Source organism: Thalassophryne amazonica, chromosome 1 (assembly GCF_902500255.1).
Source record: "Thalassophryne amazonica chromosome 1, fThaAma1.1, whole genome shotgun sequence".
Classification (NCBI taxonomy): Eukaryota; Metazoa; Chordata; class Actinopteri; order Batrachoidiformes; family Batrachoididae; genus Thalassophryne; species Thalassophryne amazonica.
Genome location: NC_047103.1, coordinates 16328693 through 16352449, shown reverse-complemented (window position 1 = coordinate 16352449; position 23757 = coordinate 16328693). Strand labels below are relative to the sequence as shown.

At 40.2% G+C, this 23757-nt stretch overlaps 1 protein-coding gene across 5 annotated transcripts in view; it reads left to right on the top strand.

Annotated features, from left to right (window-relative positions):
- LOC117506635 (rho GTPase-activating protein 21-A-like) overlaps positions 1-23757 on the top strand; it is a 185620-nt gene that overhangs the window by 157236 nt on the left and 4627 nt on the right. For all 5 annotated transcript variants that reach the window (XM_034166195.1, XM_034166185.1, XM_034166170.1 and 2 more), the window contains 13 exons: positions 3480-3599; positions 3792-4091; positions 8921-8985; positions 9061-9209; positions 9313-9455; positions 9923-10081; positions 11069-11147; positions 13279-13352; positions 13494-13583; positions 13671-13796; positions 13882-13923; positions 20880-20985; positions 23621-23652. In XM_034166195.1, coding sequence (XP_034022086.1) covers positions 3480-3599; positions 3792-4091; positions 8921-8985; positions 9061-9209; positions 9313-9455; positions 9923-10081; positions 11069-11147; positions 13279-13352; positions 13494-13583; positions 13671-13796; positions 13882-13923; positions 20880-20985; positions 23621-23652 — 1485 coding nt within the window. The remainder of the gene's footprint in view (positions 1-3479; positions 3600-3791; positions 4092-8920; positions 8986-9060; positions 9210-9312; positions 9456-9922; positions 10082-11068; positions 11148-13278; positions 13353-13493; positions 13584-13670; positions 13797-13881; positions 13924-20879; positions 20986-23620; positions 23653-23757) is intronic.

The window sequence follows — 23757 nt, the reverse complement described above, 5'->3', positions numbered from 1 at the left end:
GCCAATAATAGAATGTACAAAAATCCCAAATTTAAAGAGCTCATAATACAGAAAAAACTTCATCTTATACTCCTGAATATACAGTAGTTCCCTAGAAACCAACATACACTCAACAAAAATATAAACGCAACACTTTTGGTTTTGCTCCCATTTTGTATGAGATGAACTCAAAGATCTAAAACTTTTTCCACATACACAATATCACCATTTCCCTCAAATATTGTTCACAAACCAGTCTAAATCTGTGATAGTGAGCACTTCTCCTTTGCTGAGATAATCCATCCCACCTCACAGGTGTGCCATATCAAGATGCTGATTAGACACCATGATTAGTGCACAGGTGTGCCTTAGACTGTCCACAATAAAAGGCCACTCTGAAAGGTGCAGTTTTGTTTTATTGGGGGGGATACCAGTCAGTATCTGGTGTGACCACCATTTGCCTCATGCAGTGCAACACATCTCCTTCGCATAGAGTTGATCAGGTTGTCAATTGTGGCCTGTGGAATGTTGGTCCACTCCTCTTCAATGGCTGTGTGAAGTTGCTGGATATTGGCAGGAACTGGTACATGCTGTCGTATACACTGGTCCAGAGCATCCCAAACATGCTCAATGGGTGACATGTCCGGTGAGTATGCCGGCCATGCAAGAACTGGGACATTTTCAGCTTCCAAGAATTGTGTACAGATCCTTGCAACATGGGGCCGTGCATTATCCTGCTGCAACATGAGGTGATGTTCTTGGATGTTGGCACAACAATGGGCCTCAGGATCTCGTCACGGTATCTCTGTGCATTCAAAATGCCATCAATAAAATGCACCTGTGTTCTTCGTCCATAACAGACGCCTGCCCATACCATAACCCCACCGCCACCGTGGGCCACTCAATCCACAACATTGACATCAGAAAACCGCTCACCCACACGACACCACACACACTGTCTGCCATCTGCCCTGGACAGTGTGAACCAGGATTCATCCGTGAAGAGAACACCTCTCCAACGTGCCACATGCCAGTGAATGTGAGCATTTGCCCACTCAAGTCGGTTACGATGACGAACTGGAGTCAGGTCGAGACCCCGATGAGGACAACGAGCATGCAGATGAGCGTCCCTGAGACGGTTTCTGACAGTTTGTGCAGAAATTCTTTGGTTATGCAAACCGATTGTTTCAGCAGCTGTCCGAGTGGCTGGTCTCAGACGATCTTGGAGGTGAACATGCTGGATGTGGAGGTCCTCGGCTGGTGTGGTTACACGTGGTCTGCGGTTGTGAGGCTGGTTGGATGTACTGCCAAATTCTCTGAAACGCCTTTGGAGACGGCTTATGGTAGAGAAATGAACATTCAATACACGAGCAACAGCTCTGGTTGACATTCCTGCTGTCAGCATGCCAATTGCACGCTCCCTCAAATCTTGCGACATCTGTGGCATTGTGCTGTGTGATAAAACTGCACCTTTCAGAGTGGCGTTTTATTGTGGACAGTCTAAGGCACACCTGTGCACTAATCATGGTGTCTAATCAGCATCTTGATATGGCACACCTGTGAGGTGGGATGGATTATCTCAGCAAAGGAGAAGTGCTCACTATCACAGATTTAGACTGGTTTGTGAACAATATTTGAGGGAAATGGTGATATTGTGTATGTGGAAAAGGTTTTCGATCTTTGAGTTCATCTCATACAAAATGGGAGCAAAACCAAAAGTGTTCCGTTTATATTTTTGTTGAGTGTAGCATAGTACTGCACAGTGATGAGAAAGCAAGCACACAGTGTTCATTAATTTTTGCGATTGGATTGAATTTGGACAAAGTTGGTAATAAATACATGACCTGCAATACTCTCCTGAAGTAGCAAACAACAAACACGGTGCTGCTGTCTGACGATGATCGGACTTCACGTGACTTCGTATGTGGACAGATTCATTGTTCCCTTCGAGACTTTCAAGTTCTATAAGTTTGGCATGATGGTCACGAAACATCATGTAGTCATCATCACATTCGTGTTTCTTGATTCTTTAATTTGTCTAACCAGCAGTTATTAAAACTTTCAAATTTCACAAAACTGAGAAAATTTTATTTCTACCAAAATGTCTGTTTATTTTTGTGACATGTTGCAAAATTACTGCTCATTTTAATGAAGAGGACATACAGTGCATCTGGAAAGTATTCATAGCATTTCACTTATTCCACAATTTGTTATGCTATATCCTTATTCCAAAATGGCTGTAATTCCCCCCCTCCCAAAATTCTACACACAATACCCCATAATGACAATGTGAAAAGGTTTTTTTTTTTTTTTTTTTAGATTTATTAAAAATAATAAGAAGAATTAAAAAAACCTAAGACATCCACGTACATAAGTATTCACAGCCTTTACCATGAAGCACAAAATTGAGTTCACGTGCATCCTGTTTCCACTGATCATCCTTGAGATGTTTCTACAGTTTAACTGGAGTCCACCTGGGATAAGTTCAGTTGATTGGACATGATTTGGAAAGGCACACACCTGTCTGCATATAAGGTTCCACAGTTGTCAGTGCATGTCAGAGCACAAACCAAGCATGAATTCAAAGGAATTGTCTGTAGACCTCCGAGACAGGATTGTTTCAAGGCACAAATTTGGGGAAGGGTACATTCCATAGTGATATTGTCTTTTCCTTCATTGCCATCATGCAGACTAACTACAGGAAGATGCGCATGTGGGCATGTGTGATGTTTTGAGATTACCCATCTTACGTTAACATCTATAAGATTTCTTGTAAGTCACTTTGAAATCTACCAAATGTTGGTCATAGTGTCTGATCCATTTGAATTTCTCCCCCTCAGGGGTTGAAATTATAAATTGTTTCCCGACAGCATGAATCTTGATCATATCGGCAATATCGTTATGAATCCCTTATCTAAATGCTCAGGAATAAAATTCTAATGACCCCAAAGAAAATTCTGTCTATGACTTGAATCTTAAAAAAAAAACCCATTCACTCATCACTCACTCATCTTCAACCGCTTATCTGGAACTGGGTCACGGGGGCAATAGTTCCAGCAGGGGACCCCAAATTTTTCTTTCTCGGGTCACATTAACCACCTAGTTGTCAGGTGCTACAAAGCGAAAGCGTTCACTGCATGAACGCAACCGGACGTTCGGCTAATCGCAAAAACATCCTGGATGTTGACCACTCTATGCATTCTGAGTTGATTTTTGCCCATATGCAACATGGAGAATTATGAGCACTGAGGCAGAAATCTGACCTTTGCAATCCACCTGTTGGAGAATTTAACAAGATGCTCTGACAACAGCTTCTCTGATCACAGACAAATCCTCGCACTATTTGCAAGGTCCTCTGACAACGCTTTGTACGTGATGTCCCCGGTCCTCCTAAACGGTCTCCCAGCCGAGTGCTACTCCTCAGAATCTTTGCTTCTCTTGAACTGAACAGTTTGAATTGAGTAGAAAACCAGACCATAAACATATTGATGTTTTATTAGGCGGTGGACAGATCATCAGAAGATTCTGGGTCCAGGAGAGATTCTTCTTCTGATATCTTCTGTGATGCCACCAAGGAGGGTTTGCTGCAGTTTAAGCAGCTCAGCACAGACAAAAGTAAGGTGAGTCCTGTTTCCACTCGCTGACACACGGCACACGTCTGCTGTTTGTCTCATCTGGACACTGTCCTACACTTATTTTGGCAGTTTGATGTGTAGTTCCCTCTGTTATTTGGGGGCTAAACTTGTGACCTCAATGTGGCGATTTGAATTTTTCTTTGTTAAACTAATTTTTTTCACTTCCTGTTTTTGCAGCGTGTTGGAGGGGGAATGCGTCCATGGAAGCAGATGTACGCTGTCTTACGAGGCCACTACCTCTGCCTGTATAAGGACAAAAAGGACGGGCAGACTAATGCTAACTGTCAGACAATCGATGAACCTCTGCCAATCAGCATCAAGGCATGTCTGATCGACATCTCCTACAGTGACACAAAGCGGAAGAACGTACTGCGGCTGACCACGTCCGACTGCGAGTACCTGTTCCAGGCCGAGGACAGAGAGGACATGCTGTCCTGGATCAGAGTCATACAAGAGAACAGCAACATGGACGAGGAGGTGAGAACTTCACATTTGCACAAAAATAATCCTCAGAACCTGACTTGCCTAAATTCATTTAGCGCGCAGTCCTAGAAGCACTTCTGAATTAGTTAGACTTGACCCAGGTGGTTGACCCCAATAGCAACTGGATCACCAAACCTGTTAGAGGATTTCAGTCAGAGCCAGATCCACTTGGATCTTCTCAGGTATGAAATGTATTAACACCCATGTGATTGCCAGCTTCCATTCATTTTCTGATGCTGATCCAAGCGGTGATGGCAGCAAACTAAGCAGCTTTGCCCACACTTCCCTATCGTCATCCAGGTCTTTAGTGAGGTCAGGTCTCAGGTTTCAGGAAGTAAGTCATTCTTAAAATGCTGACACACTACAGGGTGTTGTTTCTGTCAGTTTTAGATGTTGTGTCTACGAGGGCTGTCAATAAAGTATAGGTCCTTTTTATTTTTTTCAAAAACTATATGGATTTCATTCATATGTTTTTACGTCAGACATGCTTGAACCCTCGTGCGCATGCGTGAGTTTTTCCACGCCTGTCGGTGACGTCATTCGCCTGTGAGCACTCCTTGTGGGAGGAGTCGTCCAGCCCCTCGTCGGAATTCCTTTGTCTGAGAAGTTGCTGAGAGACTGGCGCTTTGTTTGATCAAAATTTTTTCTAAACCTGTGAGACACGGCGCCTGAGAGCGCTGCGCGACGTCTCGCACCGTGGGAAGTCCTTAAAGCGACAGTATCACCTCAAAATCTCTCATCAGCCGTTAAAATTTTCACTGAAAACCAGCTTAATTTTTCGAACCGTGTCCACTTCGATGTGTCTCACAGGTTTAGAAAAAATTTTGATCAAACAAAGCGCCAGTCTCTCAGCAACTTCTCAGACAAAGGAATTCCGACGAGGGGCTGGACGACTCCTCCCACAAGGAGTGCTCACAGGCGAATGACGTCACCGACAGGCGTGGAAAAACTCACACATGCGCACGAGGGTTCAAGCATGTCTGACGTAAAAACATATGAATGAAATCCATATAGTTTTTGAAAAAAATAAAAAGGACCTATACTTTATTGACAGACCTCGTATTTCCTGTTACCGCCTTATATTTTCATTTTGCACTGTTGCCTACATAACGTTTCACCACACATAGATAAATATCACACATTACTTTACATTTTCATAAAACACAAAAAACTCAGTGTTAAGAATTATTATATGTACATACATGAGCAGCATTTAAGATTGACAGCTCACACTCTTGGCGCATCAGATTTGCTAACTAATAGGTATTCTGTGTATCCGGTCCATGTTTAACAATCTGCCTGTACTGTTACACAGGTGGGCCACAAACCAATGCAAAAGCTTTCAAACTGGAAAACAGTCTGTTGGAGATTTCTCTTTTTTTTTACTAGCTCGGCTCCATGACGCTGTTTTTACAGACTGCCTGGACACACAGATCAATTTGATACATTGGAAAACAGACTACGTTATTTCTAGCAGTTAATGGACTTTATTTAACGTGCCACAATCCTGAGAGAACTGGAGGAGGTGAAAGCAAAGCTGCAGCCTGCGATCGCACGCGCGATCTGTCTGTGAGTTATAGTGGATGTAGACCGCTACACTATGTCTCGCTCATCTCACTGGTGAGCCGTCCACGAGGAGTTATAGTGAATGTGAATATATGTGAATGTGTGCTTGGCCCGTCTCTTCTTCGTGGTTTTGAAGCTTCACTGCCAGCAAAGTCCAGCAGGATTAATAAATCTAGCAATGCAGGTATGTACTGATAAAAAACCTAAAAGGATTTTTTTCCAAACTGGCGTAGGGTTGTGCATAGTTGCAGAGACATGTACAGTAGAGCAGTGTTGCATAGATTTACATAGAGTAGCGGAGTGTTGTGTAGACTTGCATAGAGCACCGGACACAGTGCTCTACACCGCAAGTCCGTGAAAAAAAATTAAACGTTTCGCGGACCCGTTTGCGTCCCTTTGCATCTCTCAGCGTATTACCATGTAGGGCTGCATAAACTCGGCGAAGGGCTGCATAAGCTGAGCGTAGTCGGTACGCCGCATTATGCAACTCTGCGTTGGCCTGGTGTGAAAGGGACTTATACTCTGGAAAATGTGGTATGTAAAATAATAAAAATTTACATTTTACTGTACAGTGTGCAGTGAAGTGCTTAAAACAGCATCTGTGAAAAGGTGAGAGAACAAAGTTAGATGTTAAAAGTTCTCACACAGTGCTGCAGAAGCAAACTGCAGGCCATCTTCAAAGACCCATATCACCCCGGACACTCTGTTTAAAAAAACAAGAACACCAGCAACAAAGGCACCACTGACCACACAGCATCAAAACCATCAGAACCAACAGAAAGAGCTTCTACAACAGTTATCCCCAACCGGTCTCGACGCCCCACTAAGGCTGGAGTGGTGGAATACACATTTCTCAGTCCAGAACCCCAAAAAGGTGATCACAGTGTCTCTCCCCCAACACACACAATGCACAATTAAACCAGCCATAATTGCGCTCTGTCCTTCTTGTGTTTTTTATATTGTTTTATTCTGTTTTATATGTATATTTTTGTATACTGTGTTTTTATATTGTTTTTTGTGTTTTTTATTCTGTGTTTTTTGTATTGTTTTATACTGTATTTTTGTTTACTGTGTTTTTATTTTTTTTGTTTGTTTGTTTTATTCTGTGTTTTTTGTATTTTTTATACTGTGTTTTGTATATTGTGTTTTATATTGTTTTATACTGTGTTTTGTATACTGTTTTTTGTATTTTTTTATTCTGTGTTTTTTATATTGTTTTATACTGTTTTTATATTGTTTTTTGTTTTTAATTCTGTGTTTTTTGTGTTATTTTATACTGTGTTTTATATGGTTACATACTGTGTTTTTTAATACTGTTTTTGTATTGTTTTATGCTGTGTTTTTGTATACTGTGTTTTTATATTGTTTTATACTGTTTTCTTGTATACTGTTTTTTGTATTTTTTTAATTCTGTGTTTTTATATTGTTTATACTGTGTTTTGTACTGTTTTTGTGCTGTGTTTTATATGGTTTCATACTGTTTTTTAATACTGTTTTTCTATTGTTTTATACTATGTTTTATAGTTTTTAGACTTTTTATGTACTGTTTTTATATTGTTTTATTCTGTGTTTTTTATACTGCGTTTTTTATGCTATGTTTTTTATATTGTTTTATACTTTTTTTTGTATGTATTGTTCTTTCTATCATGTGACTGTGAGCCCTACACAAGATTTCTTCTGCACTTGTACTTGGGCTTCAAACAAAGTACTTGAACTTAGTGTTGTGTAAGAAGTCTACATAGTCCAGCAGTTAAAGGATAGAATCAAGCACTTTTTTACAAAAGTGCCAAACTTTGTCTTGGGACTCTTTAGGTTATATTAAGTTATGTCAAAGCGGGAGACATTTGATTTTAGCCCTGTATCCTGCTTTTTTTAAAAGTGTGTTTGCATGGTTATAATACAGTGTATATTTTGCTATTCATATGACAGTACAATCATATGGTTATTATGTAGGGGCCAGTGATCAAGATTGGACATTGTTAAGCTGTAGAGAATGGCTACTGCAACTAGTGCAAAGCCATACCTAGCTTATGTGATCATGTATCATCCGTCGTGCGGCGTCATACGTCGTTGTACATCCTTATACATTAGCAGGGTTGTATGTTTCAAAATGGAAAGAGGTACAGGACTCATTTCAGGCCTGTATGGATCTTTAACAGGCCTCTACCTCTGAGACATAAAATTAGGTCACTGTGATCTTCCTAGCATGAAAGCTGTAGAGTGTAGTTCATTAAAAATATTCATGAAACATTTGTGCATATCTAGGAAGTTTGCCAACCAGGTATTTACAATGTTTTCAGTTAAAAAATATGGTGATAATTGTCTTAATACCAATTACATAAAATAATAATGATAACAACAACAACAATAATAATAATGGTTATGGCCATAAAAACAAAATTGATTTCTTGTAATTAATAAAAGAGCATTTCTTTCGTTCAAACACTGTTGTTATTTTAGAGTGTAAATATGTTAGCGTGCATGAGTAGCATCTTTCCTTTGCCCTATGCTCGCAAACAGCTATATTGCATAGGTATATTGATATTCACAATGAGTTAGACAATATTTAGTCACTTTCCCTAGATTAGCGCTTTTTCTAAGAGTGTAAGCACACTGAAGTACATTCGAAGCATCCCTACTTAGCCTTAATACATTTTTCATAACCTTCAAGTTTATATTATGAACTTAAAAAGACATTTGGATAAGAGTTTGTCATGAATTATATGCTGTAGAAGACTGAAAATGGTAGACGTTTATGGATTCAATGTCTCCCGATCTTATATACTTCAGGACACTATAAAGTACCTCTGATAAAGTTTTGGCGCTTTTGTATAAAAGTGCATGATTCCCCTAAAATTTGTCCCTTAGCCGCCGGACTAACATGAGTGTCTGTGAGAGTTGTCAATGTAGCGGGTGGAGGTGTTGTGCAGTAGTCCAGGGTCTCGGTTTTAAACGGTTCTTTTGTATTTATACGAGCGACTATGTTGGGTACATTTTAATCAACTGGAGATGCTTAATCCGGCTCCATGCCCTTGATCGGCAGTGTTCTTGAAAGTAGGCAGAACTCTGTGGTTAGAAACCGAAGATCACATTTCCCTTCTTCTGAGATTCTAGCCCCGCTGCAGTGATCCTGAGGTCTTGTCACTTGATAGCTGCAGCTTCTGCAGATATGTTAGTGCCTGTTAGCGGGGTGAGGGGAGCGTTTGTCATTTTTATCCCTCACCTTCATGTTCCTTCTTTCCTCTTTCTTTTTTTAGAACGCAGTCTTCACTAGCCATGACCTCATCAGCAGGAAGATCAAGGAATACAACACCTTGATGAGGTAAGCAGCAAGGGAGATGGCCAGGTTCTGACCGGACGTCTTACAACAAAACTCACCCGCCTTTACATCTTACAGTCCAACAGGCAATAAGACGGAACCCTCACCCAGACCTTCACGTCAGTCCCTCAACATCAGACAGACGCTGCTCGGAGGGAAAGGAGACGTCAAAGTGCAGAGTCCTCACTCACCCAGACCCGATCAGGACAGGAAGAACATGCACAAAGGTGGAAAAACCAAACAGATTCTGAAATGATGCCCCATTTTTAATTGAGGGGTGAAATGCACTGTGCTGATATGTTGACTTGTGACGTGTTCCTCTGTGTGTAGATGACACCAGCCCTCCTAAAGACAAAGGGACGTGGAGGAAGGGAATCCCAGGGCTGAGGAGGAAACCTCTGGAGAAGAAGCCATCTCCTGGAGTCACGTTTGGTGTAAGACTGGACGACTGTCCTCCCGCACAAACCAACAAGGTAGAATTTACACGAGCAGCTGCAACAAAATAATATGAACGTAACCCGAGTCCGTTTTAATAATTGATGAATAAATGAGGCTTTTTTTTTTCTTTTTATATTTTATACATGCAGCCTTTTAAGTGTAACCATTTGCAGTTTTTTTTTCCTGATGTTGTATTTACTTTGTATATGTTTTGAGTCTTTCTTTGTGAAACAGCACCCCATGGTGGACAGGAGTAGTCAATGCAGAATAGCAGCAACTGTTTTTTTGAATTGCAGTGTGTTTGCTCTTTATTCCTCATGTGCAACTGCATGAATACTACGTTAACACACATAATAATTATAATTAATGCATATGTAATACATTAATAATTATTTTTTCCATTCTCACCTGTCACATATGTTGGTCTTCTGTATTTTCTTTACAGATTTTGGCTTTTCGAAAAAAATATATATATATATTTTTGTGTGTGTGTGTGTTGTAGTTTGTGCCTCTGATTGTGGAGGTTTGCTGTAAGCTGGTGGAAGAGCGGGGTCTGGAGTACACAGGTATCTACCGAGTGCCGGGAAACAACACCGCCATCTCCAGCATGCAGGAGGAACTGAACAACAAGGGGATGAACGATATTGATATCCAGGATGATGTAAGTGTCGCCCGATTATTCCTCTGTTTTCTGTCGTTTCCCTGCAGGCAGTTGGCATCGGACAGCCCGAGCGCCACATGAAATCAGATTTATAGCAGCTCCAGAATTGTGACTCGCGTGTGTCCTGTTCAATGACTCAAAAGGTTCATAAGATCATTTTTACTCACTCTGGGCTTATTTTTCACTTCAACTGCAAGTTGTGCATCTCTGTGGCGGCAGCACAATCGTTGTTCTACATAGGGAGATCTCAGTATAATAGTTAGAAATTTCAAAATTATAAAAGAAGGAAATAACAGGTTGAATTTTTTTGTTTATTTTACAAATATTATAAAAGTTGGACTCTACAACATTTTTCAAAGTCTTATTTTCATATATATATATAGTGAGGAAAATAAGTATTTGAACACCCTGCGATTTTGCAAGTTCTGCCACTTAGAAATCATGGAGGGGTCTGAAATTTTCATCTTAGGTGCATGTCCACTGTGAGAGACATGTGTGTGTATATATATATATATATATATATATATATATATATATATATATATATATATATATATATATATATATATATATATATATATATATATATATATATGTGTGTGTGTGTGTGTGTAAACAAAAAGAGGGTGGGAGGTACGTACACTGTACGTATACGACAAGTATACGTATAATGGCATGTCTCATTTTCTGTTATCTGAATTTTTGTCATGTGATTGTTGGTTACAGAAAGAAACTTAGAATAAAGTGATTTCGATGAAATATCTCTTTAAACTGACTGAACCATTTGATACACATGGTGACTTAAAGGCCCAGTGGAATTTGAAAATCCACTAAAAATTTATATGTTTACAGTTACTAGCTGTGATAAATGGTGTGATTTTTCTAATATAACAATAATAATAATAGTGTTGTGTAGTAGTGTAAAAAGTGTTGGATCTGTTTTTACAATTTCTGTATAATTTATAATCCAAATGTCATGTTTTGCAGAAATGGAGAGACCTCAATGTGATCAGCAGTTTGCTGAAATCTTTCTTCCGGAAGCTTCCAGAGCCTTTGTTCACCAATGGTAAGCAACTCTCCATGATGTCACTCTTAGTTTTTCTGAAGAGCGTCACGGAAGCTCAAATCATGTGGCTCTGGGTGTCACCATCCCTGCAGTGCTTACTTACTTCACCAATGTCCTACCTGCCAATAAATGAGTAAAGATGTGGCGTATGGGCAAGACTGGCAAGACCTGGGCAGGACAAATAAAGCCCAAACCCCCCATCTCAAAGTTATCAAACAAGCTAAAGCTAACAGGCTGTTCGGGTGTTTTATTAACGCTTATTTATGGGGAGTAGGTGGTGGTTTTCATGACAGGTGTCTTGGGTCCAGGTATTGGAAACTGTGTCTGGCTTCTGGCCTCAGTAACGGTGACGCTAATACCACCTAGCTATCAATAGCTGCTAACTGTGCTAACATAGAAATTAAAAAGCACAACAATTTTACTCACTGGAAATACTTGGAACCTGAACTTATTAGACGTTAGTGGTGATTGGTTATTTATCAAGTACTCCATCTGTTGCCCACTAATGAGATTTATCAAATCAAATCAGTTTTATTTATATAGCGCCAAATCAGAACAAACAGTTGCCCCAAGGCGCTTTATATTGTAAGGCAAGGCCATACAATAATTCCGAAAAACCCCAACGGTCAAAACAACCCCCTGTGAGCAAGCACTTGGCGACAGTGGGAAGGAAAAACTCCCTTTTAACAGGAAGAAACCTCCAGCAGAACCAGGCTCAGGGAGGGACAGTCTTCTGCTGGGACTGGTTGGGGCTGAGGGAGAGAACCAGGAAAAAGACATGCTGTGGAGGGGAGCAGAGATCAATCACTAATGATTAAATGCAGAGTGGTGCATACAGAGCAAAAAGAGAAAGAAACACTCAGTGCATCATGGGAACCCCCCAGCAGTCTAAGTCTATAGCAGCATAACTAAGGGATGGTTCAGGGTCACCTGATCCAGCCCTAACTATAAGCTTTAGCAAAAAGGAAAGTTTTAAGCCTAATCTTAAAAGTAGAGAGGGTGTCTGTCTCCCTGATCCGAATTGGGAGCTGGTTCCACAGGAGAGGAGCCTGAAAGCTGAAGGCTCTGCCTCCCATTCTACTCTTAAAAACCCTAGGAACTACAAGTAAGCCTGCAGTCTGAGAGTGAAGCACTCTATTGGGGTGATATGGTACTATGAGGTCCCTAAGATAAGATGGGACCTGATTATTCAAAACCTTATAAGTAAGAAGAAGAATTTTAAATTCTATTCTAGAATTAACAGGAAGCCAATAAAGAGAGGCCAATATGGGTGAAATATGCTCTCTCCTTCTAGTCCCCGTCAGTACTCTAGCTGCAGCATTTTGAATTAACTGAAGGCTTTTCAGGGAACTTTTAGGACAACCTGATAATAATGAATTACAATAGTCCAGCCTAGAGGAAATAAATGCATGAATTAGTTTTTCAGCATCACTCTGAGACAAGACCTTTCTAATTTTAGAGATATTGCGTAAATGCAAAAAAGCAGTCCTACATATTTGTTTAATATGCGCTTTGAATGACATATCCTGATCAAAAATGACTCCAAGATTTCTCACAGTATTACTAGAGGTCAGGGTAATGCCATCCAGAGTAAGGATCTGGTTAGACACCATGTTTCTAAGATTTGTGGGGCCAAGTACAATAACTTCAGTTTTATCTGAGTTTAAAAGCAGGAAATTAGAGGTCATCCATGTCTTTATGTCTGTAAGACAATCCTGCAGTTTAGCTAATTGGTGTGTGTCCTCTGGCTTCATGGATAGATAAAGCTGGGTATCATCTGTCTAACAATGAAAATTTAAGCAATGCTATCTAATAATACTGCCTAAGGGAAGCATGTATAAAGTGAATAAAGTTGGTCCTAGCACAGAACCTTGTGGAACTCCATAATTAACCTTAGTCTGTGAAGAAGATTCCCCATTTACATGAACAAATTGTAATCTTTTAGATAAATATGATTCAAACCACCTCAGCGCAGTGCCTTTAATACCTATGGCATGCTCTAATCTCTGTAATAAAATTTTATGGTCAACAGTATCAAAAGCAGCACTGAGGTCTAACAGGACAAGCACAGAGATGAGTCCACTGTCTGAGGCCAAAAGATCTAAAAAAAATCTATTATTTCCACCTGCAGAAAAGTACACAGACTTCATCGAGGCCAACAGAATCGAAGATCCAATCGAGAGACTCAAAGTGCTGAAGAAGCTGGTGAGTTCGACCGTTTGTGTTTTGCCTGTGGCCTTGCGACAGACTGGCGTCCTGTCCAGGGTGGACCCTGCCCCCCCCCCCCGACCCAATTGGTCAATCACCACATTAACAGCTGTCCTTCAATGTCTAATTTCCTCACAGCTTCATGAGTTACCAGATCATCATTATGAGACCCTCAAGTTCCTCTTAGCTCACCTCAGAACTGTGGCTGAAAACTCTGAGAAGAATAAGGTAAAGAAAAGTTTCAAATTTTCACAAGAAAGGTTTTATTGCAGGATTCCCAACACACAAGCAAATGGTGTCTGTGTTACGTTTTAGATGGAACCCAGGAACCTGGCTATTGTGTTCGGCCCCACGCTGGTGCGCACCACTGAGGACAACATGACCCACATGGTTATCCACATGCCAGACCAGTACAAAATAGTGGAGACTCTCATTCAGAATGTGAGATCCAGTTCTCCAAACACACACATTCTCACACGTCAAAGATCAAACTTTAACTTTTTAATACTTTTTAAATCCCTGATAGAATGACTGGTTTTTCACTGAAGATAGCAGCGGAGATCCAGTGGTAAGTACAACACTGTTATATGTCTTAGAGGTGACATTAAACATCTGTGCTGCGACACAATGGAGCCACAGTAGATGTGGTTTTTGTTCAAAGTTGTGAAACAACAGGCTTTTCATTACATTACATTGAATGAAGGATTTTCATGTTCTCACTTGTCGAAGAACAGTAAAGAAAAATGGCTTAAAGCGACAATGAACAGACACTTGTGGAATCCTCAGGCAGATCTGCTAAAATAGAGATGTGCTGACGGAGAACTCAAACCCACATGAAGTAAAGGAGCTGATAAATGATTTCCCTCTCTGCATTCTTTCATGTGTACAGACAGAACTGCAGCTTCAATGTGTACACGTCAGTATTCATATCGTGAATAGGGATGGAACAATAACACTTTTTCACATCCAATACAACACAGAGCCTGGAATCTTTAGTGTCTGCCAATACCAATACCAATCAGATGCCTTTTTCATTGCGTTAAAACAACTAGGGTGGTTTGCGTGTGTTATAACGTGCACATGCACTAATACCACTCTCAATATAAAAAAGTACGTGCTGATGTACTAACAGCGCACACTGAGGATTATATCTTTCAAATATGCAAAATAATGTGTATTGTCCATTTAGTGTATTTGCCTTTCTTAATGTGCAGTTTGTGGTTTGTCCAGCCGTGTGCGCAAACTTTTAGGTGGGAACATGGAAATATTCGAGGTTTGCACACATAACATAATTTATTAAGGTCAAAAATTTAAGGGGTGCTGATAGAGTCTGTATTTTGTGGGTTATACTGCTGTTATACTTATTGTACAGAAAAAAATATGAAATAATTCGTTGTAAACGTGTATATTTAAAGAGTTAATGGTTTACTTTGTCCTTGTTTCCTTAAGAATAAATATTTCCACGCAAAACAGGTGGACCACACACAGACTCACATATCGGATTCTGTGTGGGACAAATGCACTGTGTGAACACGCTCATGTGCTGGCTATTAAAAAAAAAAATCTCCTATTTCAGATATTTAGTTATTGTTCAACCAGAGTATTTAGCAAACTGGTGAATAATTATGCTACGTTCTGCTTGTCAACCACACACAGACAAATGTGTGTGCATTCCACTGGCAGAACGTTTCATAATTATTCACCAGTTTGTGTAAATACTGTGGATGGTGCAATAACTAAATTTCTGAAATAGATCATTTTTTTCTTTTTGTTTTGTCCTTCTTAAATTGCCGACATGAACACACTGTTATGTGGCAGATTTTGTGTGTAAGGTACATATCTGCACGTAGCTGATTGAATTTTGTTCTTGTGCTTACGGCCATTAACACATGCAAAATCCTCCTTTACATACTGCTTTCTACAGCACGTTACCACCCGCTATCAGTTGCACAGTTAGTCTTAAGTAAATCTCTCACAAAACTGTCTTACAAAACGCCTGAAATGTGGATTGCCTGCGCAGTTTAGTACTCATTATTTGGGATCTTAGTAAATCAGGCCCCTCATCCTTTCTTAAATATATTTGTCTGGATGTACTTTGTACAAATATTCTACACACCTGAAAGAAATCATTCATAGCACACACATCAGATTTACAAACGAATGGATTTTTTCTTCCGACATCTATGTTTGGACAATATTGGACCAATACCGGTTGGATTGGTGCACCTCTAATCTTGAATAAAAATTTGGCCTTCTTTAGTCAGTCAGTGATGAATCATGTGTTATAGTTCATAAAAAAAAAAAAAAAATTGTATTTACCCTGAAATGATCAGGGAAGGCATGGGATTAATGTAGTCAGTGTTTAGGTCTGAAAGCAGCAGTAAAATAATAATACAGTAAAATAATGCTGTATTCATACAGCATCTTCTTATCAGTGAACCATCTATGTTGGGCTGTGTTGGTATCTTCTACCATGCAAATTGACCATAAAATAAAATACAGACAGACAGGCCTCGACTGACTGCATGATGATAGAACACTGCCCTCTATTGGCGAGCTTGTGTCAATAATCACAGTGTCTTAATGGCCACTGTTGCTGGTTTGCACTACAGAAATTGTCAAAATGAAGTAAATGCATTGTTGCCACATAATTCTGTTAAAACTTTCTCAAAATTTACTTTTGAATAATTTGGAAAATACAAAATTTGCAGTGTTTCCAGGTGAAGATTGTAAAAATTTTAAAATTATTTTTGGCTTTTAGTTTTCAGGTCTCAAACATTCAGAAACACTTTCTTACAGGCCAAAATGTCACTGAATTATATCTACTAACCCTCATGAAAAAAGAACTGCTTATAGTACACCTTATAAATTATATTTATCAAAACAGCCTCATTGTTTAGAATTTCTCAAAGATGAACAAAAATAAAAAAAAATTGCTATGAATTAAAGGGGGAAATATCTCATTTGTTCTGTCACGACAGCCACACACAAGGAGAGCACGTCATTTTACTGTCGTGCAAAGTCATTCGGATAGGATTAAAAATAAACTAGTGTGTTACCTGCGGGGATCCATGGGCTCTAGATTGGGTAGTGTTTATAAAATAGGTAACTGACATTTTTCAAGGGTGGTAATAAATTATGTAAAGTTTCTGTAATGATTTGGAATGGTGTGTGAGTCCAGAATGTAATTATCAATGTCCATTGTTCAATGTAATATCCATAATTTTGTCCAAAAATATTAGTCCTATTAACGTTCCATTTTGGTGGTGTTCATCGTTGACCCAAAATACATAAACATACCAAAGAGCAAATGTCAGCTCTCCCTAGTTTCTCTCGGATTGAAGTTATACACACGCACGCACGTATACATGTACACAGAGGCCACTTGGCTTTTAATATATAAATGGTTTATTGCCCCCTGCTGGAATGCCGTGTGAGTCCAGAATGTAATTAGCAATGTCCATTGTTCAATGTAATATCCATAATTTATCTAAAAATATTTGTCCTGTCAACATTCTGTTTTGGTGATGTTCATCATTGACCCAAAATACATAAACATACTAAACAGCAACAGTAAGTTGTAGTCTTACACACCTCTCTGCAGCTTCTCTCCCCCTGCCATCCCCTCATTACCCCATCCCCGTAGAGACGGTGCCTGCTCCCAGACTACCAATAACCAGAAAAATCTATTTAAGCATAAAAATTCAAAAAGAAAAAATAATATAGCACCTTCAACTGCACCACAGACTAAACAGTTAAATGTGGTCTATTAAACATTAGGTCTCTCTCTTCTAAGTCCCTGTTGGTAAATGATATAATAATTGATCAACATATTGATTTATTCTGCCTAACAGAAACCTGGTTACAGCAGGATGAATATGTTAGTTTAAATGAGTCAACACCCCCGAGTCACACTAACTGTCAGAATGCTCGTAGCACGGGCCGGGGTGGAGGATTAGCAGCAATCTTCCATTCCAGCTTATTAATTAATCCAAAACCCAGACAGAGCTTTAATTCATTTGAAAGCTTGTCTCTTAGTCTTGTCCATCCAAATTGGAAGTCCCAAAAACCAGTTTTATTTGTTATTATCTATCGTCCACCTGGTCGTTACTGTGAGTTTCTCTGTGAATTTTCAGACCTTTTGTCTGACTTAGTGCTTAGCTCAGATAAGATAATTATAGTGGGCGATTTTAACATCCACACAGATGCTGAGAATGACAGCCTCAACACTGCATTTAATCTATTATTAGACTCTATTGGCATTGCTCAAAAAGTAAATGAGTCCACCCACCACTTTAATCATATCTTAGATCTTGTTCTGACTTATGGTATGGAAATAGAAGACTTAACAGTATTCCCTGAAAACTCCCTTCTGTCTGATCATTTCTTAATAACATTTACATTTACTCTGATGGACTACCCAGCAGTGGGGAATAAGTTTCATTACACTAGAAGTCTTTCAGAAAGCGCTGTAACTAGGTTTAAGGATATGATTCCTTCTTTATGTTCTCTAATGCCATATACCAACACAGTGCAGAGTAGCTACCTAAACTCTGTAAGGGAGATAGAGTATCTCGTCAATAGTTTTACATCCTCATTGAAGACAACTTTGGATGCTGTAGCTCCTCTGAAAAAGAGAGCTTTAAATCAGAAGTGTCTGACTCCGTGGTATAACTCACAAACTCGTAGCTTAAAGCAGATAACCCGTAAGTTGGAGAGGAAATGGCGTCTCACTAATTTAGAAGATCTTCACCTAGCCTGGAAAAAGAGTCTGTTGCTCTATAAAAAAGCCCTCCGTAAAGCTAGGACATCTTTCTACTCATCACTAATTGAAGAAAATAAGAACAACCCCAGGTTTCTTTTCAGCACTGTAGCCAGGCTGACAAAGAGTCAGAGCTCTATTGAGCTGAGTATTCCATTAACTTTAACTAGTAATGACTTCATGACTTTCTTTGCTAACAAAATTTTAACTATTAGAGAAAAAATTACTCATAACCATCCCAAAGACGTATCGTTATCTTTGGCTGCTTTCAGTGATGCCGGTATTTGGTTAGACTCTTTCTCTCCGATTGTTCTGTCTGAGTTATTCTCATTAGTTACTTCATCCAAACCATCAACATGTTTATTAGACCCCATTCCTACCAGGCTGCTCAAGGAAGCCCTACCATTATTTAATGCTTCGATCTTAAATATGATCAATCTATCTTTGTTAGTTGGCTATGTACCACAGGCTTTTAAGGTGGCAGTAATTAAACCATTACTTAAAAAGCCATCACTTGACCCAGCTATCTTAGCTAATTATAGGCCAATCTCCAACCTTCCTTTTCTCTCAAAAATTCTTGAAAGGGTAGTTGTAAAACAGCTAACTGATCATCTGCAGAGGAATGGTCTATTTGAAGAGTTTCAGTCAGGTTTTAGAATTCATCATAGTACAGAAACAGCATTAGTGAAGGTTACAAATGATCTTCTTATGGCCTCGGACAGTGGACTCATCTCTGTGCTTGTTCTGTTAGACCTCAGTGCTGCTTTTGATACTGTTGACCACAAAATTTTATTACAGAGATTAGAGCATGCCATAGGTATTAAAGGCACTGCGCTGCGGTGGTTTGAATCATATTTGTCTAATAGATTACAATTTGTTCATGTAAATGGGGAATCTTCTTCACAGACTAAAGTTAATTATGGAGTTCCACAAGGTTCTGTGCTAGGACCAATTTTATTTACTTTATACATGCTTCCCTTAGGCAGTATTATTAGACGGTATTGCTTAAATTTTCATTGTTACGCAGATGATACCCAGCTTTATCTATCCATGAAGCCAGAGGACACACACCAATTAGCTAAACTGCAGGATTGTCTTACAGACATAAAGACATGGATGACCTCTAATTTCCTGCTTTTAAACTCAGATAAAACTGAAGTTATTGTACTTGGCCCCACAAATCTTAGAAACATGGTGTCTAACCAGATCCTTACTCTGGATGGCATTACCCTGACCTCTAGTAATACTGTGAGAAATCTTGGAGTCATTTTTGATCAGGATATGTCATTCAATGCGCATATTAAACAAATATGTAGGACTGCTTTTTTGCATTTACGCAATATCTCTAAAATCAGAAAGGTCTTGTCTCAGAGTGATGCTGAAAAACTAATTCATGCATTTATTTCCTCTAGGCTGGACTATTGTAATTCATTATTATCAGGTTGTCCTAAAAGTTCCCTAAAAAGCCTTCAGTTAATTCAAAATGCTGCAGCTAGAGTACTGACGGGGACTAGAAGGAGAGAGCATATCTCACCCATATTGGCCTCTCTTCATTGGCTTCCTGTTAATTCTAGAATAGAATTTAAAATTCTTCTTCTTACTTATAAGGTTTTGAATAATCAGGTCCCATCTTATCTTAGGGACCTCGTAGTACCATATCATCCCAATAGAGCGCTTCGCTCTCAGACTGCAGGCTTACTTGTAGTTCCTAGGGTTTGTAAGAGTAGAATGGGAGGCAGAGCCTTCAGCTTTCAGGCTCCTCTCCTGTGGAACCAGCTCCCAATTCAGATCAGGGAGACAGACACCCTCTCTACTTTTAAGATTAGGCTTAAAACTTTCCTTTTTGCTAAAGCTTATAGTTAGGGCTGGATCAGGTGACCCTGAACCATCCCTTAGTTATGCTGCTATGTTTCTTTCTCTTTTTGCTATGTATGCACCACTCTGCATTTAATCATTAGTGATCGATCTCTGCTTCCCTCCACAGCATGTCTTTTTCTTGGTTCTCTCCCTCAGCCCCAACCAGTCCCAGCAGAAGACTGCCCCTCCCTGAGCCTGGTTCTGCTGGAGGTTTCTTCCTGTTAAAAGGGAGTTTTTCCTTCCCACTGTAGCCAAGTGCTTGCTCACAGGGGGTCGTTTTGACCGTTGGGGTTTTACATAATTATTGTATGGCCTTGCCTTACAATATAAAGCGCCTTGGGGCAACTGTTTGTTGTGATTTGGCGCTATATAAAAAAATTGATTGATTGATTGATTGATTGAAATTATACACACGTATGCATGTACACAGAGGCCTCTTGGCTTTTAATATATAGATTTTTTTAACCCTTTTATTATTGTTGAATGTCCAAAATGCAAAAACACAGAACTGACCAGAGAAAAGTGAGCCCTTGGCCGGTCTTTAGCACATAAATATTGAAGTTCCAAAGGCAAAGTAAAAAAATAAGATACATTAGAATGTCCACTTGCTTTAAAATTTAATTATACACAGTATCAGGTCATAGTATCAGGTTATCGTAGAAGAAAATACTGTTTTTTCTAGTACTGGGTTAGTCTTGGGTCTGAAAACCCAGTTCACATTTTTGCCTGTTCTGGATTAACAGCCAAACTGGAATGGTGTTGTTCACGAGAATTTCAACCTGAATGAAATAATCCATGTTGGATAGTTTTGGTTATTATCAAAAATCTAACTTTTGGACACAGTGTTGTTCATGAGAAAATGATACTTGTTGACTCAGCTTGTCTCTATCTGCCATTCCTTCCAGACCGTGTCCCAGGAGGAGACAGCGGTGGAGTCTCAGCCGGTCCCCAACATCGACCACCTGCTCACCAATATCGGCCGTACGGGCACGTCGCAGGGTGAAGTATCAGGTAACGCGCTGCCCGCAGCTCAACCGATCTGTGTCGTGTTCACCTCTCTGTTCCCTCTGACTGTTGGGCGCTGTGGTCGACGGCGGCCCGCCGTGTAATCCCGTAACTTATGATGGTGTGGCTTCCTCCCTTAAGATGAGCTTCTCTCGCTTCTTTGGCTGTTGCAGTCAGGTAGTAATATGCTAAGCTAACCATGGCTTCAAAAACCTGCGTGATTTTTGAAGGCAGTTTTTTTTCCCAATTGTCACGTTGTTCCTTTGTTTTCGAAGAGCTCCATATTTGCTAAACTTTGATTCCGTACCATGAAGATGAAAATGATTTTCCTTTGATTGCTGCTCTGCTGGTTAAAGTCATGTGTTGGTTCTACTCCCTGCTTTTGTCCCACCCGCTACTGCACGTTAATGTTCTTTCCCACGTCACAAATAGATGTTTTTTACAGTGAAAGGCAACCTCTGGTTCCTTTGTCTCTAGTGAGGCTCTGTCGGGTGTCCTAAAGGCTTTCCCAGCATTCACACATACTGATCTTGACACAGGCCAAGGGGGAGGAGTCTATCACGCCATGATGTCACTGATGGACTCTATAGTGTCCGTGATGGACAGCTGGAACTGTAGGAAGAAGGACGATTGTTGCCCGCAGTGTAGCTGCTTCGTCTGCAGGAACCCGCAGTTCTTTTGAGCACAACTAATACCAAAGACACAAAGTACGAAAGAAAGAATCGTGACCAAAAGGGAAGCGAAGCCGCTGCACGGTACTGTACAGTGTCCGGTGTTGTGGCTTTTCTCTGTCAGATTATACCGTACAGGGCCGGTGCTACTGTCTGAAAAGCTCTCCGCTGTCTCTCCTCATTGCCTCGCAAGCTTGCCAACAGGAGAGATAGCATGGTATGGTTTCTACCTCACCCGTCCATGTGCCATCACCTGTACTAAGGGGTGTATAGGGGGGCTCGGCTGTGTCAAACATAACGCCAGGATTTTATGAGTAAACCTCATTGAAGGTCGGGTGTGGACTAATTTTCATTTTTTTCTCGCTGCCACCCTCTCTTTTCATGCAGCTAGCCCCTCTGTGACCCCTGTCACCTATGTTTGGATTATTTTTTATTTCTTCTTCCATATCGTCCATATGTCATCACTGTGTCCTGTCGCCACACATCGCAACGTTGTCACTGCTTTGACTCAACAACTTTGATGAAGCTCACAGCTCTCACATTAAAACTTTCCTTTTTGCTAAAGCTTATAGTTAGGGCTGGATCAGGTGACCCTGAACCATCCCTTAGTTATGCTGCTATAGACGTAGACTGCTGGGGGGTTCCCATGATGCACTGTTTCTTTCTCTTTTTGCTCTGTATGCACCACTCTGCATTTAATCATTAGTGATCGATCTCTGCTCCCCTCCACAGCATGTCTTTTTCCTGGTTCTCTCCCTCAGCCCCAACCAGTCCCAGCAGAAGACTGCCCCTCCCTGAGTCTGGTTCTGCTGGAGGTTTCTTCCTGTTAAAAGGGAGTTTTTCCTTCCCACTGTAGCCAAGTGCTTGCTCACAGGGGGTCGTTTTGACCGTTGGGGTTTTACATAATTATTGTATGGCCTTGCCTTACAATATAAAGCGCCTTGGGGCAACTGTTTGTTGTGATTTGGCGCTATATAAAAAAAAAAATTGATTGATTGAATTGATATTGAAAATACAGTTCAGACATCCATAAGAATGAACTTTTGTTTTTGTTCACATTTTTATGAATTTAAATAAGAAATTTAAGATTTGCTTTTGGCAATTCAAAATCATTAAAATTTTGTACGAGCTGACAGAATCTGATGGGGTGCAGAATTTTGGGGTAACACAGACTTAGCTTCTCCATCGAGACCTCGAGCTCTCCATCAGCTGTTGATTGTTCTACAGTAATTGTGCAGAAGGTTCCACCTACTTGGGGGTTTTAGCTTCTTTCAAAAGCAAAAATATAATCTGTATCTTCAAAATGGCTCATAAATTTGATTTTATGATGCCTGTTGGACTTGAATTGTCGCTCTGCATGGCACATTATCTGCTCCATTGCTGTTTGTGCACTGAATAAAGTTCTTTACCAAAGTTGCACTCAGTGTCACTCAGAAACCTTTTAGGCAGCTCTGACGTCATTAAACTGAACATTTTTTGGTGCTCCTAGGAGCGGTTTGTGTGTGTGTGTGTGTGTGTGTGTGTGTGTGTGTGTGTGTGTGTGTGTGTGTGTGTGTGTGTGTGTGTGTGTGTGTGTGTGTGTGTGTGTGTGTGTGTGTGTGTGTGTGTGTGTGCGTGTGTGTGTGGTGGGGGCTGCTGTGGTTCTTGCTAAGCAACAGGCCAGTCACAAACCATACACCCATATACATCTGACTTTTATATATCCGATTTGTGAGATTTCACCCTGGTGATTTGAGGGGATCTTGAGAATGTTGGGTAAATGTGGGCCTGAGTATAACGTAAGCGCTCACGTGATCCCGTGTGCAGCATGGCCTTGTTGTTCACTCACGTATGACCTCGCTCCATTTGTCACCCCGTCCACGTTCTGCTTTTACTTCCACGCTTTTGGTCCATTTTCACATTGCACTTCTCAAATGTGTCCGTCCGTGTTTTCAGACCATCTGACCTCTTCTCTCTCTTCTTATCTGCAGATTCACCAACTAGTGACTCGGCTAAATCAAAGGTGAGTTTGTGTGTCAAGTGGAAATGCTGTGAAATCTCTGATAGTGCAGGTCAACAACGGGAAAGATAAGGCCCGCCTCCAGTCGAGACGAGAATCAGAGTTGTC